Source organism: Vombatus ursinus, unplaced genomic scaffold (genome assembly GCF_900497805.2).
Source record: "Vombatus ursinus unplaced genomic scaffold, bare-nosed wombat genome assembly UNPS02000582.1, whole genome shotgun sequence".
NCBI classification, from domain to species: Eukaryota; Metazoa; Chordata; class Mammalia; order Diprotodontia; family Vombatidae; genus Vombatus; species Vombatus ursinus.
This window is the reverse complement of record NW_020940360.1, coordinates 769,002-789,986: the sequence shown is the minus strand read 5'-3', so window position 1 is coordinate 789,986 and position 20,985 is coordinate 769,002. Positions and strand designations below refer to the sequence as shown.

The 20,985-nt window shown below is 35.3% G+C and overlaps 1 protein-coding gene across 3 annotated transcripts in view; it reads left to right on the top strand.

Annotated features, from left to right (window-relative positions):
- PHIP (pleckstrin homology domain interacting protein) overlaps window positions 1-20,985 on the top strand; it is a 193,057-nt gene that overhangs the window by 46,293 nt on the left and 125,779 nt on the right. For all 3 annotated transcript variants that reach the window (XM_027854734.1, XM_027854725.1, XM_027854741.1), the window contains exon 8: window positions 19,613-19,834. In XM_027854734.1, the coding sequence (XP_027710535.1) occupies window positions 19,613-19,834 (222 nt within the window). The remainder of the gene's footprint in view (window positions 1-19,612; window positions 19,835-20,985) is intronic.

Below are 20,985 nucleotides of genomic sequence, written 5' to 3'. Positions count from 1 at the left end.
GTGAAAGACTATCATATGGAAAAAGGTTTAGATTTGTTGTGCTTGACCCCGGAGGACAGAATTATGAGCCAGTAGGTAGAATTTCCAAATATATGTTGATGTAAAGAAAAAAAAACATTTTTTAAACAATTAGAGCTGTCTAAAAATGGAATGGGCCACCTTGGAAAATAGTCATGAGTTTCTTCCCTCATTTAAAGTAATGAAGCAGTGGCTAGCTGACCACTTTTTAGGTGTGTTTTTGAAAGGATTTTTTGTTTACATACATGGGTTGGACTAGATGACCTTTGAGGCCCCTGTTAACAGTGATAAGTAAACCAGGATAGTGACAAGTCTCAAGATCATGCCATAAGAAGACTGAATGAAGTAATGGGGGAAACTCAATCTAGGGTACCCAATATTGTCACTCTGGGGGAGAGGAGAGGTAGGGATAATAGTCTTCAAGTGTTTGAATGGCTGTCAAATGGAAGAGGGATTAGATTTGTTTTGCTTGGCCTCAGTGGGGAAAACTTGGGATAATGTGTGAAGGTTGCCAAAAAAAAAATCAAATTTGGGCTTAATATAAAGAAAACAAGTAATTCTGTTTGGTTGTAGAGGGGATTTTTTTTTAATGTGTATGTTGGAATAAATGGGCCAATGAGGCTACTTTCAACTCTAGGATTCCATAATTTCTATTCTAGGGTGCTTAGGGGAGTAGCCAGTATCAATTTGGGTTCACTGGCTGTCATTATTGAGAATTCACAAAGGATGGATTCATGAGGTTTTGTTCTAATTAAATGCCTTTTTTCTGTCCTTTATACACTACCCTTCTTGTCCTATTTCCCTACCTTGGATTCTGCTGTTCCCTGAACTTGGAATGTCCTCTATTTACTCACCCCCAATTACTAACCCTCTCTGTATAGTAGTTCATACTTATTCACATAAATTAAGTACCATCTTCTCCATAAACAATCTTCTCTTATCCCCAAGTCAGTATTGGTACTTGCCCACTTTGAATATCAGATATTTGTCATGAACGTAATTCTTTAACACACGAATTCTTTGATTTCCACTTCTTACTTTTGGAACCAAATCAATACCCCCATTACTTATGGAGAGATGTGACATTTGACTCTTAGATGACTTCATTCACCATTCCTGAGATTCCCCAGACCAAAACTGCTTTCCTTGGCTTCTCCTTATCTGTATGTGTTATTTCTCCCTACTAGCATATGGTAAGCTCCTTGAGGGCTGGGACTGCTTCACTGTTGTGTTTGCATTTCTAGCACTTAGTAGTATCTGTGCTAGTAAGTGCTACATTTGTTCTGTGAAATCAAAGTTGTGAGTGATCCAATGGGGATTGGAGCACAGGTTATCTGCAGTTTATTTCCAGTGACCTCTGCAGGGATAGAGATAACAGGGAGAAAATGTATGATCGGAACAGAAGGTGGGCTATTCACATGATAAGAGCACAAGATAAGAGATGGACACCTGAGTACTCTACTAGTACCCATGGAATAGAAAAGAATAGCAATAGTTAGCCTTTCATATAGTGCTTTAAAGGTTTTGAAGGCTCTTTATTAACAAGTTTCTCATTTTATCTAAACAAGTCTGTGAGATAGAGCTATTATCCCCATTGTACAGATTAGTCAACTGAAGCAGGCAGGTTAAATGACTTGTCCAGGGTTGCACAGCTAGTAAGAATCTTGTCTAACGTTTTGAGTGGATCCTCATTGGATTTATGGAAGAACATGGACAGGAATAGTGTACAATTAAAGAATAGATGGGTTGTAATTTGTAGTAAGAGTGATAGTACTCTCTTTAGAGATATCACAAAATCATTGAAGTATTAAGTAATTTGCATGTTTAATAAGCTACTAATGTATTTTGAAACTGTAAGGACAGAGGAACTGTGACTTAGTCTTTGTAAGTATTATTTCAATTAAACAATTTTAATGTTTATTTGAAAATGTTAAGCATTTATTATTCACAAGGCACTATGCAAAGTGCTGGGAACTCGAAGACAAATAAAGAAAAACAAACCGTACCTTCAAGGAGCTTATATCCCATTTGCAAATGTAATATGATAACAGATAAATGCAAAGCAATTTGATGTCACTATCATATAATATGTCTGGGGCTGGAAGAAAGCTCAGAGGTCATCTAGTTTAATTTCCCCATTTTATAGATGAGAAAAATGATAACCAGATGGTTAAATGACTTGCACTAGCACACACAGGTAGTAAGCAAGCATCGTAGATGGAATTTGAATCCAGGTCCTCTGTCTCCACAGCCAGTGTTTTTTCTATTGAACTACAACTTAGGAAGATCAGGACAGACTTAATAGAGTATTTCAGATAAGCCTTCTAGGAAGCTAAAGATTTCAAGAGATTGAGGGGTAAGGAGAGAACATATTCCATAAATGGGTATGGGGAACAACCTGTGAAAAGATATAGAAACAAGGGATGGAATGCTGAATTCAAGGTTGGTGGAAAGTTAAGGAAAAATTCTATACTTTGATAATACTGAAAAATCACACCAAAAGTATTTTTTCGGGTAATAGTTGATGAATTAGCTTTGAATTTTTCATTAGATATTATGTTTTTTCTCCTCTTTCCTTGCTTGAATCATAGTAGGACTGCACCATTTTATTGACTTGATGATGGCAGGTTATGGAAAATTGGCAGGCTTGGATTTGTTATTGATTGAAGATAAACAAAGATAAACTTGGAAATTGCTATTTTAAAATCATAATTACTAGCATCTCTGTAGGTGGCAACACACCTTTATTAAAAGAATGAGAGAGAATCTTGAGCTTATATTAAAGAAAAAACTTAGTTCACTAAAGGTTTTTTTTGTTGTTTTCTGAGTACCAGGGGAACTTAATGAAAGAGGAATGTCTTTGTCAATCTTTTATGGATATTTGAAGAATAAAATTCTGAGAATTAGAATTTTTCTTAGGTATTATTCCTAAAATAACTTAGCAGTAAGAATTTAAAAAATATTGTTCAGGAAAGACCAGGTTTATTTTATTAAAAACCCAGTGAACACCTTTACTTTTGCTTTTCTGGCAGACTATGTTCTGCCAGAAAATAGTAGCAAACATAAGGCTTCTTGTTTTGAGATTAATTCTTATTAAAATTGTTTAAATTTACAGGCCCACATAGAAATAATTAAATGAACCTGTGTTTATTTTGTTTTTGTCTACATTATAATATTTGGCCAGCTAGCCAGATGATCTATTATGTAATAAGCCATGCCTTTGTAATTTTTTCAGTGTGTTTGTTGTACATTTAAATTTGGATAAATCCATACAGTGGTATTTTGAAGGAGTATTTAACAATGTTTAATTAAATTAGCTTTAATTATATGTATATCACTTAAGAATAGAATATAGGAATAAAATAAGAATTTAATTATGTCACTCAGTGGGAAGTGAAAAAGGAACAATATTTGCATGAAGAGTTTTTATTAAGTGTGCTTACTATGCATGTCAAGGAATCAGTGCCAGGCACTGTGCTAAATGCTAAAGATACAACTACAAAAGAGAAAGTCTTTTTCCTCCTGGAACTTTTATTATTAATAGGAGGAAACAATACATATAGGGGACTAGTGACCATGGCAGGATGTTTTGGTATGGTAAGTCACCGTGATGATGAATAGATCCATAAGGAATGGGTTAACTTGTCCTTTGTAGAGGGCAATATTGATATGCTTACTGTTCTTAGAGCAAAAGATGGAAAGTTGGTAGCATTCCTGGAAAGCAAGAAGAGAGCTTCCCCATGGGATATGAAGTATGCTCTGATTGGTTTGGATTTGGCTAGATACAGTGGGCTTTGTGAATTTTTTGCTCAGTTGCTAAGCAGTCATGCAGTTCAGCTCCAAAGCAGGAGTTCTGAAACTGAGTTGGGGTCTCCAGCTATCTGGAGGTTCTATAGCAAGGCAGCCTCCTGGCTAACTTCCTTGAGGCCAGAATAAGAAATAATGCCCTGAAAGAATTTGTGCCCTGGGTCCTTGCTTTCCTGATTAGTGACTGCCTCTTTCCTGTCTTTCTGCAAAGCCCTAGCCATATTTCACCTCTTTTCCTCTCTAGTTCTATAATAAGTATTTATATAAGTATAGATACAATCATATCAAATTACTTCTTCCTTTTCTCCTAGAGAGGATTGTGTCGAATCTATCCACCTTCTCTTTAACCTCCTACCTTTAACCTTTTACCATACCTGAACCTTTTCAAACCTGAATACCCTCACCAATTCCCAGTGTGTGTTACCTTTCTTATTAGAGAGTAATCTCTTTAAGGACAGGGACTGGTAGCTTAGTGCTTAGCATGTAGTCAGGTCAGCAAACATTTATTAAGGCCTACTTTGCACCTGGCATTGTGGTAGCACAGGGTTCCAAAGTAAGTCAAAAACAGTCAGTGCACTCCAGGAGCTCACAGTATAATTTTTGTTGTTCTTTTATTTTAGATGGCTTGAGGACATTGCAGTAGAAATTAAAGTTTAGCTGTGCTTTTCCTTATTTCTATAAAAATTGAGACTCCTAAAAACCTTGTGTTGAAAAGAGAACCTTGTAGTCTTAAGGCAATGCATGCATTCTTAATTAGTGGGAAAAATCCACTAAGAGATCCATACCCTGCCTAAAGGTTCATCCTCCAAAATAATTAGTGACCTTTTGCTATAAATCCTAAGAACTGAAAAGGCAACCTGAACATCAAATGAGTGGGGAAAACTTAAGTAGTTTAATTGTCTGGGTGGAGGGGATGGAAGAAGACTGGGTTTCAAGAGGCAAGTCAGCCTTTTCCAATTGGGCAGATTTAGTCCTATAGGCATCTTCCTTATTTTCATTCAGTATATTTGGTAAACAACCTTTTGATCTTAATTTGGTTTCCCAAGTAGACTTCCCTATTAGAGAAAGAGTTAAGTGTAAGTTAAGTTAAATTCAGTAAAGATTTTTTTAAGCACCTACTATGTGCCAACCATTTTGCTAAGTACTCGGGGATACAAATAAGAAAAAGAATCCCTTCCCTCAAGGAGCTTACAGTATGATGGGGATGGGGGAGAAAATGAAAGGAGAGTTGGGGTACCAGAAGATATGGTGTTCCATGGAGTGTCCTACAGAGTCAAAGCCTGGAACTTTGTGAGCCCCTCTGTAAAGGAAGAAAGAGTTTAATGCTCCACTTTACAGTCTTCCAATCAAGGGAGAGGCAGCAGGGGGTGAATTGAGAAGATGTTGAGTATTGAAATCTGAATCATTCTTCATGGTGATAAGATTTCTGGTGATCACCTTATCCTGGGTGGAGCATGGTTTTCCTTGGAGTCTTGGTTTTCTAATGCACTTCAGCTTTGTTGATATGGAAGATATGAACCAATTTTCCCAGCAGTTTCAGAAGGTAGAGTTACATGATGAAACTTTGAAATAAAAGGATTTAAAGGCAACTCTAAGCCCTGTATTGCATGCTGAAGTTATAATAGTCATATTAAACAATAAGTACCTACTATGTGCAAAGTTCTGTTCCAGGTGCTAAAAGTGAAAAATACAGTGTATGAACAATCCTTACTCCATGGAACTTCTGTTCTAATGGTGGAGACAAGTATGTAAGTATAGATAGAATGAATATAAACACAATAAAAGCAAAGTAGTTAACTACAAGAGAGTTTGGGAAGGAAGACACTAGAAATTGGAAGAATCAGGAAAGCCTTCTTGTAAAACAGGGGTTCTCAACCACTTGTGTTGTGGATCCCATTTATCAATTGGGGAATGACTTGTATTGGTATACTCCTTTTCTCCAAAGGTCTCTCATATGTAACTTTTCTAAGATTGTATTCATCTCCTTGACTTCTTATTTATTTTGTAGTTAGATTTATCTAGCCCTTAGGGGAAATTTGAGATTTCGTACTGGGAAAGTTTTCCAGTCTCTTTCTTCCCATAATTAATTTAACTTTGTTTTTATATGCACACAATGACATACATTGAATTATAAAGGAAACCAATTGACATATGGTTATCAAAATGTAGATTATATCTTGACCATTTCCCAGAGCCAGATTGATACATAAGCCCCTCTGGGTTCCAGAGGGCATAACCCTGATGGATTAGGGGTCACTTCAGTATTGCCATCAACTGATCCCCTTTGGCTGTGTTCCTCCCTTTGTTAGTGACCAGTAACTAGCCCCAATTTCATTTAATACTTAGTATCAATTAGAGCCCCTCTTCTTCCTCCTCACCTTCTCAATATATTTTTATTTATTTTAAAAAATATTTCCTGAAGCAGCTAGGTGGTGCAGTGGATAGAGTGTAGGGCCTGGAGTCAAGAAGACCTGGCTTTAGATCCATCCTCAGACATTTACTAGCTGTGTGATCGTGTTTGCCTCAGTTTCCTCTTCTGTAAAATGAGCTGGAGAAGGAAATGGCAAACCAATCCAGTATCTTTTCCAAGAAAACTTGGCCCAGTGATCCAGACATGACTGAAAAATGAATGAAACAAAAATATTTCCCAATTACATATGAGATAATTTTTTAGCAATTTTTAAAAAAAATTATGAGTTCACAATTCCCTCCCTCCTTCTTGAGAAGTCAAGCAATTGATATTGATTATACATTTAAAGTCATGCAAAGCATTTCCATATTAGCCGTATTTTAAAAAACAGACAAAAATAAAACAAGAAAAATAAATTTAAAAAAGGAATGCTTTCATCTGCATTCAGAGTTGATCAGTTCTCTCTAGATGTAGATAGTATTTTCCATCATGGATCTTTTAGAATTGTTTTGGGTCGTAGCTTCTTCACAGTTCAGTTATACTAACAATATTGCTGTTACTTTGTACTATGTTCTCCTGGTTCTACTCATTTTAATTTGTACCAGTTCATATAAGCCTTCTCAGGTTTTTCTGAAGCCATCCTGCTCATCATTTCTTATAGCACAATAGTATTCCATTACATTCATATACTACAACTTGTTCAGCAGTTCCCCAATTGATGGATCTCTCCTTGATTTCCAATTCTTTGCCACCACAAAAAGAGCTGCTATAAATATTTTTATACAAATAGGTCCTTTTCCCTTTTCTTTGATCTCTTTGGGATACAGGTCTAGTAGTAGCATTGCTGGGGCAAAGGGTTTATACAGTTTTATATCCCTTTGGGTGTAGTTCCAAATTGCTTTCCAGAATGGCTGGACTAATTCACAGCTCCACCCAACAGTGCATTAGTATCCCACTTTTTCCATATCCCCTGCAGCATTTGTCATTTTCCTTTTAGCCAAACTACTAAGTGTGAGATGGTACCTCAGAGTTGTTTTAATTTGCATTTCTATAAATAATAGTGATTTAGAGCATTTTTTCATGTGATTATTGCTAGCTTTGATTTCTTATGAAAACTGCCTGTTCATATTCTTTGACCATTTATCAACTGGGAAATGGCTCTTATTTTTTATGAATGTTGCTCAGTTCCATATATGTTTGAGAAATGAGACCTTTTTCAGAGAAATTTGCTGTAAATTTTTCCCGTTTCTTGTTTTCCTTCTAACTTTGACTGAATTGGTTTTGTTTATGCAAAAACTTTCTAATTTTATGTAATTGTAATTATGCATTTTATTTCCACTGGTCTTTTCTATTTCTTTTTTGGTCATGAACTCTTTCTTTATCCATGAATCTGACAGGTATCTTTTCTATGCTCTCTGTAATTTACGTATGGTATCACTCTTTATGTCTAAATCACTTATCCATTTTGACCATGTCTTGATACATGGTATGAGATGTTAGTCTATGCCTAGTTCCTGCCAAACTGCTTTATGGTTTTCCCAGCAACTTTTGTCAGACAGTGAATCCTATTCCCAAAAGCTTATATCTTTGGGTGTATAAAACACTAAATGATAATGGTAATTTTTATTGTGTACTGTGTATTATGTACCTAATCTTATCCATCCACTGATTTGCCACGCTGTTTCTTAGCCAGTGCCAGTTTGTTTTGATGATTATCACTTTGTAATATAGTTTGAAATCTAGAACTGCTGGACTGCCTTTCTTCACATTTTCTTTTTCATCAATTCCCTTGATATTCTTGATCTTTTGTTCTTCTAGATGAATTTTGTTATTCTTACGTCTATAAAATAATTCTTTGGTGTTTTGCTTGGTATGACACTGAATAAGAAGATTAATTTAGGTACAATTGACATTTGTATTATATTGGCTCAGCTGACTCATGAGCAACTGATATTTCTTCAGTTGATTAGATCTATCTTTATTTGTGTAAGAAGGGTTTTGTAATTGTGTTTCTAAAGTCCCAGGGTTTGTCTTGGCAGGTAGACTTCCCAAGTATTTTATGTTGTATGCATTTATTTTAAGTAGAATTTATCGTTCTATCTCTTCCTGCTGGACTTTGTTGGTAGTATATAGAAGTACTGATGATTTATGTCAATTTATTTTATATTCTGTAACTTAACTGAAATTGTTCATTGTTTTAACTTTTTTTTTAGTTGATTTTTGAGGGTTCTCAAAGTATACTATATCATCTGCAAAGAGTGATAATTTTGTTTACTCATTGCCTATTTTTATTCCTTCAGTTTCCTTTTCTTGTCTAATTACTATAGCTAGCATTTTAAGTACAATATTGAGTAATAGTAGTGTGATAATGAACATCCTTACTGATCTTCTTGGGAAGGCTTCTAGCTTATTCCCATTACAGAGAATGCTTGCTGATGGTTTTAGGTAGATAGTACTTATTTTAAGAAAGATTTTATTGATTCCTATGCTTTCTGGTATTTTTAATAGGAATGGGTGAATAAACCTTTTTGTCAAAGGCTTATTCTCCACCTATAAGATGATCACATGATTGTTTTGTTATTGAAATGGTCAGTTATGCTGATGGTTTTCCTAATATTGAACCAGACCTCCATTCCTGATATAAATGTCACCTGGTCATAGTGTATGTATGATCTTTGTGATATATCACTGTAACCTCCTTGCTAGTATTTTATTTAAAATTTTGCATCAATATTCATTAGAGAAATTGGTCTGTAATTTTCTTTCTCTGTTTTTGCTTTCCCAGGTTTTAATGTCAAAACTGTATTTGTGGCATAGGAGGAATTTGGTAGGACTCCTCCTTTATCATTTTTTTCAAAAAGTTTATATAGTATTGGGATTCCTTAAAAATTTGGTAGAATTAATTTGTAAATCCATATGGTCCTGGGGGATTTTTTTCTTAGGGAACTCATTTATGGCTCCATTTATTTCAGTCTTGTCTGACTCTTCATGATCCCATTTGAGATTTTCTAGGCAAAGATATCTGAGTGATTTGCACAGGGGTAGGGAACCTGCAGCCTTGAGGCCTAATAAAAGAATTTGTTCTGTGATGTTTCAGTTTCAGTGGAAGGGCCACACTTGAGGACCTAGAAGGCCACATGTGACCCCAAGGCTGCAGGTTTCCCACGCCTGGATTTGCCATTTCCATCTCCAGCTTATATTACCGATGAGGAAACTGCAGAAAACAGGGTTAAATGACTTGCCCAGGGTCACATAGCTAGTAAATGTCTGAGGCTGGGTTTGAACTCAGGTCTTCTTATTTCAAGGTCTACTAGCTCTATCCATTATGCTGCATAGGTGCCCTGTGGTTTATTCAATTTCTTTTTCTATCATTTGGTTAAGAATTTTATTTATTTAAAGTTATCTATAGTCATATCAAAAATGCTCTTAATCACTATTGTTTAGAGAAATGCAAATTAAAACAATTCTGAGGTACCACCTCATATCTCACACCAATTTCAGATTGGCGAATATGATAGAAAAGGAAAATGATAAATGTTGGAGAAGATGTGGGAAAATTGGGGCACTAATGCATTGTTGGTGGAGTTGTGAGATGATCTAATCTTTTTGGAGAGCAATTTGGCACTATGGCCAAAGGGCTATAAAAATGTGTATGTTCTTTGACCCAGCAATACTACTTCTAGGGCTGTATCCCAAAGAGATCATAAAAAAGGGGAAAAGACCCGCACGTACAAAAATAGTTATAGTAGCTCTTTGTGTGGTGGCAAAAAATTGGAAATTGAGGGGATGCCCATCAGTTGGGGAATGGCTGAGCAAGTTATGGTATATGAATGTAATGGAATACTATGTGCTATAAGAAGTGATGAGCAGGTGGATTTCAGAAAAAACCTAGAAAAACTTCCATGGACTGATGCTGAGTGATAGTGAGCAGAACCAGGAGAATATTGTAACCCAGTTACTGCAACATTGTCTGATGATCAACTCTGATAGACTTAATCTCTTCTCAGCAATACGATGATCTTAGACAATTCCAAAAGACTCATGATGGAAAATGCTATTCACATTCAGAGAAAGAACCAAGGAGTCTAAATGCAGATCAAAGCATACTGTTTTCACTTTTTGTATGTATTGTTATTTCTTTCTCACGGTTTTTCCTTTTTGTTCTAATTCTTCTTTCACAACATGACTGGTGTGGAAATAGTGTTAAATGTGATTGTACATATATGGCCTATATCAGATTGCTTGCTGTCTTGGGGAGGGAGAAAAAAATTTGGAACTCACAATCTTATAAAAGTGAATGTTGAAGACTGTCTTGACATGAAATTATAAAAAATGAAATACTGTTAAGTGGAGGAGAGGGGAATTGTTTCCTCTTCTGTTAATATGGGCAGTTTATATTTTTGTAAATATTCATCCATTTTACTTAAGTTGTTGGTTTTACTGGCGTGTAATTAGACAAAATAACTTATCCTTTAATTTCAGTATTGTTGATGGTGCATTCACTTTTTTCATTTTTGATGCTGGTAATTTGGTTTTCTTTAAAAAATTATATTAACTAGTGGTTTGTCTACTTTATTGTTTTTTTTCCCCCCGATAAAACCAGCTCCTAGTTTTATTTACTAGCTCAGTGGTTTTAGTTTCAATTTTATTAATTTTTCCTTTAATTTTTTTTTAGGATAATGCATTTTGGGGGTTTTTTTTGGAGATTTTTAAACTTTTTTAGTGTTTTTAGTTGCACACCCAATTCATTGATCTGCTTTTTCTTTCTTTTTATTAATGTGTGTTTTTAGACAAACAGGTTTTCTCCCAAATACAGCTTTTGTTGTATATCCCACAAATTTTGGAATTTTGTCTCATTGTTAACATGATCTTTAATGAAATTATGGATTGTTTCTATGATTTGTTCTTTGATACGCTCATTCTTTAGGATTAGATTATTTAGTTGTCAGTTTTTTTTATGCTTTCACTGCCCTTTGTTAAAAGTGATTTTTATTGTATTATGGTCTGGAAAAGGTACATTTAATATTTTTTACTTTTCTGCATTTGGTTTTGAGGTTTTTATGTTGTAATATGTGGTCAGTTTTTGTGAAGTTGTCATGTATACCTAAAAAGGTGGTGTACTCTTTTTTAAAAAAATTTAATAGTATTTTTTTCCCTAGTTCCATGTCAAGAAAATTTTTAGCGTTCATTTTTACAAGATTTTGAGTTCCAAATTTTTCTTCTTCCCTCTCCTCTTCTGAAAATGGTAGGCAGTTTGATATAATTATACATGTACTATCATATAAAAACATTTCCATATTGGTCACAGTTGTGAAAGAAGAGGCAGATCAAAAGGGGAAAAAAAACCATGAGCATGAAAAAAGCAAAAAAAAAAATGCTTTGATCTACTTTCAGAGTCCATTCATTCTTTATCTGAATATAGATAACGTTTTCCTTTGTGAGTCCTTTATACTTGTCTTGGATCATTGTGTTGCTGAGAAAAGCTGAGTCATTCATACTTGCATCATCGCACATTGTTGCAGATACTGTGTACAATGTTTTTCTAGTTCTGCTCATTTCACTTTTCATCAGTTCCTACAAGTCTTTCCAGGTTTTTCTGAAATCTGCCTGTTCATCATTTCTTATTGCATAATAGTATCCCATCACATTCATATACCATAGCTTGTTCAGCCATTCCCCAATTGATGGGTGTCCCCTCAGTTTCCAATATTCTGCCAATATGAAAAGGGCTGCTATAAATATTTTTGTATATGTAGGTCCATTTACCTTTTTTAATGATCTCTTTGGGAAAAACATCTAGTAGTGGTATTGCTGGATCAAAGAGTATGCACAGTTTTATAGTCCTTGGGCATACTTCCAAATTGCTCTCCAGAATGCTTGGATCAGTTCACAACTCTACAAATAGTGCATTAGTGTCCCAATTTTCCCACATCCTCTCCTTCATTTATCATTTTCCTTTTTTGTCATATTCGCCAATCTGATAGGTGTGATATAGTATCTCAGAGTTGTTTTGATTTGCATTTTTCTAATCAATAATGATTTAGAGCACTTCTTCATATGCCTATAGATAACTTTGATTTCTTCATATGAAAACTGCCTGTTAATATCCTTTGACCATTTACCATTTGGGGAATGGCTTCTATTGGCATACTCCTTTTCTAAGATTGTATTCATCTCTTTGACTTCTTATTTATTTTGTGGTTAGATTTCTCTAGCTCTCAGGGGAAAGTTGAGAACTCCTCTTAGGACAGTTTTCCAGTCTTTTTCATCCCGTAATTAATTTAACTTTTCCTTTAAGAATCTGGATGCTATGCCATTTGCTGCGTATATGTTTGTATTGATATCACTTCGTTGTCTACGGTGCCTTTTAGCAAGGCGTAGTTTTCCTGCTTATCCCTTTTAATTAAGTCTATTTTTGTTTTTCCTTTGTCTGAGATCATGATTGTTACCCCTACTTTTTTCATTTCAACTGAAGCATAATAGATTCTGCTCCAGCCACTTACCTTTACTCTGTGTCTCTCTGCTTCAAGTGTTTCTTGTAAACAACATATTGTTGGATTCTGGTCTTTAATCCGTTCTGCTATCCAGTTCTGTTCTGTTTTATGGGTGAGTTCATCTCATTCACATTCACAGTTATGATTACTAACTGCATTTTTCTCTGTCCTATTTTCTTCTGTTTATCTTTCTCTCTTTTTATCCTGTCCCTCCTCTAAAATATTCCCCTTTGTGTTTTCCCCTTCTAGATTTGTTTTTGTTTTCCCCTTCTAGATTTCTATTACCAATTCAGTATGTATATATAGTTTTCCTCTTTGAACCAATTCCTATGAGAATAAGATTCAAGCATCTCCCCCTCCCCATTTTCCACTCCCTTATAAAACATAATTTTCCCCATTCGTCCTTTCCCTTCCCCCTTCTCCCTGGGTATCACTCAGTCCTGCCTATTCATGTTTTCTTAACATCATCTCAACGTTATTGACTTAACTCTTCCACACCCTCTTTCTATGTAGAATCCTTCTAACTGCCCTAATAATGATAAATTTTTTAGAAGTTACATGCATCATCTTCCCGTATAGAAAGGTAAATAATTTAACATTATTGAGTTCCTTATGATTTCTCTTTCATATTTACTTTTTTAAGCTTTTCTTGAGTCTTGTATTTGAAAGTCAAATTTCCTATTCAGCTTTGGTCTTTTCATTAAGAATGCTTGAAAGTCCTCTATTTCCTTAAATATCCAGTGTTTGGTTTGGTTTTGGTTTTGTTTTTGTTGTTGTTGATGTTGTTGTTGGTTTTTTTTTTGTTTGTTTTTAACCTCTTTCCCTGTGAAGGATTATATTTAGTTTTACTGGGTTGGTGATTCTTGGTTGTAATTTTTGGTTGCTCCTTTGCTTTCTGAAATATCATATTCTAAGGTCTCTGCTTCTTTCATGTAGTAGCTGCTAAATCTTATGTGATCTTGACTGTGGCTCCACAGTATTTGAATGGTTTCTTTTTAACTGCTTGAAGTGTTTTTTTCTTTGACCTGGGAGCTCTATAATTCGGCCGTAATGTTCCTGGGAGTTTTCTTTTCAGGATCTCTTTCAGGAGTAGAGTCTTTCAAATTGTTATTTTACACTCTTGTTCTAAGATGCTCAGGCAGTTTTCTTTGATAATTTCTTGAAATATGATATCTAGGTTCTTTCTTTCAGCTTGGCTTTCATATAATCCAAAATTCTTAAATTATTTCCCCTCTATTTTCCAGGTTGTTGGTTTTTCAAAAGATATATTTTATGTTTTCTTCTATTTTCATTATTTTGACTTTGTTTTATTATTTCTTGATGTATCATGTAGTCCTTAGTTTCTACTTGTTCAATTCTAATTTTTAAGGTAATTTTTTTTTTTTAGTGTGCTTTTGTACCTCTTTTCCATTTGGCTAGTTCTCATTTTTAAGGTATTTTCTTCAGTATTTTTTGTGTGCCTTTATTATCAAGTTCCTCATTTTTTTCATAATTTTCTTCCTTTGCTTTCATTCATTAGCCTTATTTTTCCTCTACCACTCTTTGGTTGAAAAACATTTTTTAAGCTGTCCAAGGAATTCTTGTTGAGCTTGTGTCCAAATCACATTTTTTTCTTTGTGGCCTTGCTTTTGGCTGTTTTGACTTATTTGTCTTTTTCTGAGTTTGTGTCTTGATTGTCTCTGTCATTTTTGTAGCTTTTTATAGTCAAGTTCTTTTTTTGTTTTTGTTTGTTCATTTTCCCCCCCTAAGTTTTTTTATTTTGAACTTTATGTTAAAGTTGGGCTCCATTGTGTCTCGGGTGGTGGGAGTGGGATGAGAGTGCCATTGTCTCAAGCTTCAGGCTTTTTCTGCCCTGCTATTTTCCAGGTTTCAGTGCTTCCCGTGTGTTGTGATCCAGGGAGAGGTGTGGTCACTGCTCTCCTGATCTTCACTCTGGTCCTTACCCAGAAAGGGCCCCTGATCCCTTGGGATTGTAGTTGATACTGTCCTTCAAGATGCTTCCTCCCTTGTGACTAAAAATGATACTACTCCAGAGGGCTTCAGATCCCTCTTGACCTAAGGTGCCCCTCTCTGCCCTTGAACTATGTGTGGGTATAGGCAGTGGAGTTGCCAGATAATGTCTGGGTATTGTTAGCAAAGGAGTCTCCTGTAAAAGTCTCTCATTCTGACTAAAAACTAGGTTCCCTTACTGTCTCTGGCTTGAGAGCTTCCAAAACTTTACTGCTATTTCTGTTGCCCCCACCTAGGCCCACCACTGGTGTTTCATCCATGTAGACTTGAGGCTGGCCTTCACTCCCTTGACACAGATCTCTCTTTCTGACTTCTAAGTTACCTTGGACTGGAAGAATGTTTCACTCTGACCTTTTGTTGCCTCTGCCACTCCAGAATTCGATTTGAGGCATTAGTTGTTCTGAGGGGAATGTTGAGAGAGCTGAGTGCTTTATCTGCTCTGCCATTTTTGCTCTGCTTCCAAAAATTTTCAATTAGGTTTTCTTAAAAGATGTACAAGAACAAATATACAAGCATTTTTACCACGAATATCTCAGGAGCCATACTGTCCCCCATGCCTCCTTGGTCTTGGGTGAGCAAGCTTAAAAACTGCTGGTTCTATCAAGTTCATGACCAGATGACACAGCCATGTAAATACAACTTGACTGGGTTCCCAAAGATTGATACTTTGTCCTCAGGTATTGATGCTGCTTTGACTGCAAAACCCTTCTTGGATTCCTGTCCCTAAATTCCTGTGGTGTACTCTCTTGGTTGTTTTCATTGTTCTTCTCCCTTACCTCTGTGTCTTTTCATATTACTCAGAATTCTCTGAAATAGTCTTGTCAGTTTCTTACACACAATTTCTTCTTAGCACAGTTTGCTCAGCTATTCCCTAGTGGTCCAAGAAACGATCAAAGGTGCTCTTGGATGCTAATTCTTTACTTTTCTCTTTTAATACTCTTTTTAGGTTCAGGAGGAAGTTTGTTTTCCCTGCAGTTATTTCCTCCTTGCGTTATTCCTTGACCTCTGTCTCCTTAATTCCATTTGTTGTTCTGTCAGTCAGTCAACATATAATAGGTATCTACTTTGTGCTAGTCACTGTGCTAAATGTTGGGTATGAAAATACAAGTTTTAAAAAAAAAAGACCATCCTTTCCCTCAAGGAGCTTATAATCCATTGGGTGAAGGCAGCAAAGATTATAGAGGGAGGTGGTAGATAAATGTTACATATGCAGTGATGGGGTATGATGGGAAAGTCCTCTCAAAGAGATCCAAAAGCAGTGTAGATGGTGAGAAATGGGGAACACTGGCTGTATTGAATTTAACATATTTGTGTGTGTGTGTGTGTTTTCAGCCCTTTGTATGTCAGAGAACAATTCATTTTATACCTATTCCCTCCCATTCTATTATGTATGAATACTGTTCTCATTCATTTCAAATATAATAAATTGCAAGTTCCACCTTCTTCCTCTTTTCCATAATAGTGTATTTCTTTTAACTTCTCTTTTCTTTTCCTCAGAAAATAACTGTTCTACCTTCATGTTCTCTCTTTTTCTTAACTCCTTTAATACCCCTTGAAGACATTAAGGTTCTGAAGGAACACCTTTCTTCTTTACCCTATTAGAATGTTAATAGTACATTGTCATATAGCTCCATGCAAGCTCTGATAATTTTACCTTTCTTGGTTTCTCTTGACTCTTATATTTATATTTCAAAATTCCTACTCTGCTATATTCCTCAGAAATGCTTGAAATTGTACATTTTACTCTTTAGGATGACACTCAGCTTTCCACATTGTTATTCTTGTTTGTAAGCCTTGTGTCTTTTGCTTTTTAGAATGTTTTATTGTAAGTTCTCCTTTCATTTATAACAGAAAGTACTAGGTCTTTAGAGATCTTCACTATTGTTCTTTGGTACTTGAACTGCTTTGCTTCTTCCTGTACACTTAAGACATTTTTCTTTGATTTCATGCCTTTGGATCTTGGCTGTGACATTTCTGGTACTTTTCTGATGAGGATCCTTTCAAAATGATTGGGGAATTCTTTTCTCCCAGTATCTCTTCACTCCCACATATCAGATGTTGAGAGAGAGAGAGAAAATAGCATAACCAACCATTATTTTGGAGGATGTCTAAAAATGCATGAAATATTCTGTAACCTTGAACCTCCCTCCCACCTCTGTTTCAGGTCAGCATGTCTTCTTCATAATTTTACAACATTCATTTTTTATTGGCTTGAGTTGTTCTCTTCATTTACATTGTTGTCATTGTGCATATTATTGTTAGACAGATTTATAGTTCCATCACTGATACATTAATGTGTCCATCTTCCTACAACCTCTTCCAACAATGACTTCTCTTTTGTCATCTTTGCCAATATGCTGGGTGTGAGGAGAAATCTCAGGGTTGTTTTGGTTTGCATTTCTCTTATTAGAGACTTAGAACGTTCTTTCTTGTGGTTATTAATAGTTTAGTTATTTTTTTGAGAATTGTTTTTTCATATCCAGTGGCCACTTACTTATCAGGGAATGATTTTTGGTTGTCTGTTGTCTATATATCATAGATACCAAATTCTTTTCTGCGAAATTTGATGTAATTTTTTTTTCCAGTTTGACCGTTTTCCTTTTTTTTTTACAGAAGTTTTTCAATTTCATGTAATCAAAATTATCTGTTTTATCTCTTGTAACTCCTTCTGTCTCTTGTTTGGTTAAGGATTTATCTCCTACTCACATCTATGAAAGGTGTGATATGCTTCTTTTATTTTTTTTTAATGGTATGATACTCAGGTCACATTCATTTTGAATTTATCGTGAGATATGATGTAAGGTGTTGTTCTCAGCCTGATTTCTGGCAGAGTGCTTTCTGATTTTCCCAGCAGTATTTATGTGTAGTTCTTTCTTAAGTAATTTGTTTATAGCTTATCAAACACTACATCATTGAGTTCTATTGCATTTATTGTAATAAAATCAAACCATCTCTCTTCCTTCATATTTTTCCCCAATATGTTACCTGTTCTACTCTTTCACTCAAATCAGCTCTGCTCTTTGCTCTTACCTTGACACATTTCTCTTGTCTTAGTTCATTTCCAACTCTAACTTCTTGCTTACACATTCACCTACGTATATGGTTTGCTGCTTTAATGTATTATTAGCTGCTGCCTTAGAATCCCTTGCTCCTGATGTTTTTTTTTTTTTTTTAACTCTGTGACCTATGTTTATTTCTGGTTCCTACTATATCCAATTTCTTCGCTAATGGTAGCTGGAGAAAGTCATGAAAGCAGCTGATTTCTTAAATTTTGTGCCCTGTTGCCTAGTTTTCTCGTTCCTCTATTCATCTACCTTCAGTATTTTCACTATCAAAAAATCCAACAGATATTGTTTTTCAAATATCTCTCACATCTTGACTTTCAACTCTCTTCTGTATAGTTGGCCAAAGGCAATCCAGTCAAATCTTTTCCTAATCAATTCTGGGCCCAGTTTGACTATTGTAGCCATTGTTCAAGGCATGCATAGTGATGACCTGATTCAATAAGCTACCTGGCTAGATACATGTCATAATCTGGCTAAACGGTTCAATACTGCAAAAACACTTCTCTTCAGCCCTGGATTCAGGAGGACCTGAGTTCAAATCCAGCCTCAGACACGTAACACTCACTAGCTATGTGACTCTGGGCAAGTCACTTAACCCCAATTGCCTCAAAAAAAAAAAAAAAAACAATACTTCTCTTCAAGATCAGTGTTCTATGAATGCATATTATTGAATACCATTCTCTCAGAGCAATAAAAATAAAGCTCAAAGGATGATGATGCATAGTGGACATAAGCTGCCCACAGCATGTTATCAAAGATCATTTGCTTGTAAGGACAAGTGTAAAATACATTGTTAAAGATTTGTATGAGTGAAAAATGAGGTGGGTTTGTTGTGTATCATGAGTGGGATATAAGACATGAATAATCCAAGTGGTACATTAGTTTCTCTAAGAAGCTTCCTGGTTTTGAGTAGATCCTTTATGGACTATTTATAGGAAAATAGAGGTAAGCATTTTACAGGTTAAGATCTGTGGATGTTAAGATCTATGACAGTTGAAGAAATACTGAAAAGAAATTATACAATGGTATCAGAATGTTTATTACTATTTTGGGAGGGGTGAACATGTGACTTACAGTGAAACTTGGCGTAAACCTATTGTTTGTTATGGATTTGGTCCAAGAAAAGACCACTTTTTCAGCACCAGAAGAACAAGATTTGGAACATGGCTTAAGACATACAGAGTGCCATAAAATGTTTTCCATTTTAATAGTTTAAATTTGAATACTTTGACCACTTCATGAGATGCATTATTCTCACTAATCTAGATCTATATGTAAATGCCTAAAACATTTTTGGGGAGAACTTTTAACATGTATCATTAGAATAAAACCATTTCAAACTTTTTTTTTTGGTCAGCCTATGTCTGTGTATCTTTTTTGTGTGTGTGTTTATATGTAGAGAGATATAGATACTATTTAAAAAGCCTTTTCTGAGCTTAATTATTAAACATTATTTGCTAATGTAACTTATTTTTTTTAATGACAGCTAAGACTTAAATCCCACCCACAAAAAATGTGTAAGTAGATGTATGTGGACAATTATGAAATAAAACTCCTTGGTTTCTGGCTTCTTAGAGTAATAGAAAATCTGTAAGTTTTTTTAACCACAAGTTTCTTATTCATTTCATCATTACATTTTTAGGTTTTGTTATGACAGGTATTCAGATGATATAACAATTTTTTAAAAAATTTATGTTCAGTGGTATCTGAAAATGTACTTTTTGAGAAGTGGATTATTGTAAATATTAATGTTTTACATAAAATTAAATGAAAGCAAAATTCAGATTTATAATACTGATTTTTTTAAGGGTTCTGACGATTGCCTTGTAAAAATCTGGGCAACAGATGATGGAAGATTGTTGGCTACTTTAAGAGGCCATGCAGCTGAAATATCAGATATGGCTGTGAACTACGAAAACACCATGATAGCTGCTGGAAGCTGTGATAAAATGATTCGAGTGTGGTGTCTACGAACATGTGCTCCTTTGGCAGTTCTTCAGGGTCACAGTGCATCCATAACATCACTACAGGTAATTATTAATTTATTCAGTCACTATAAATATCCTCAAAGTAGGTCAATCTGTTAAAATTATAATACCCCAGAAAGAAATCAGATTTATGTTCTTTTAATTTTTCTTATCTAATTATGAAGATCAGTAAGAACTGAGAAATAGATATGCTTTTTGTCCCGTTTTTTAAAAGTCTGTATTTTTTAAAATACTGTAATTTTGTCTTAGCTCTGCCAAGCATGACTTTATCATCTCTATGTAGATGATTCCCAGATCTTCAGACGGCCTTTAGCCCTCTCCTGACTTTCCAGTATCACATGTTGCTTTTTGAACATGAGGAACAGAATGTCTGATAGGCATCTCAAATTCAGCCTGTCTGAAACAGAACACATCTTTTCTCCCAAACACTCCCCTCTTCAGCTTCTTTATTGTTGATGGTACCACCTTCCAAAAGTCACTTAGGCTTGCAACCTTAGAATTATCTTCAACTTCTCTCTCATACTCACTCCACATATCTAGTCTTTTGCCAAGTCTTGTTTCTACCTTTGAAACTTCTCTCATACTCATGTTGTTCTTTCCACTCACAGCCATAACCCTGTTACAAATTCTTAGCACCTTGCACCTGGACTATTGCAGTAGCCTAATTGATCTCTCTGCCTCATCTCTCCCTCCTATTCATCAGCCCTCAAAGTGATTTTCCCAAAGACAGACATCTTATATTCTCTATCCTCCTTGATTCTATAAATTTCAGTGGTTTCCTGTTGCCTCCAGGATCATATGTAAAATGTTACATTCAGCATTTAAAGTTCTTCACAACGTTAACCCATTCAATTTTTCCAGTTGTCTTACACTTTTTCTCCTTTTCATGTACTTTACTCTTCAGGAACACCTACTTGCCTTCTTGATTTTCTTTATATATGACACTCCGTCTCCCAGTTCTCGGCCTTTCTACTGACTGTCCTCCCATACCTTGCATGCTTTCCCTCTTTGCCTCTACCTAACTCTTGACCTCCTTGGCTTCTTTTAAGACTCGGCCCAAATTCTGCATTTTGCAGGAAGCTTTTCCCAGTCTTCACCACTTGTAGTGTCTTTATTCTGGGATTATTTCCCATTTACTCTGTGTATATAGCGTTATGTAGTTGTTTGCATGTTATTTTTATTCATTAGAATGT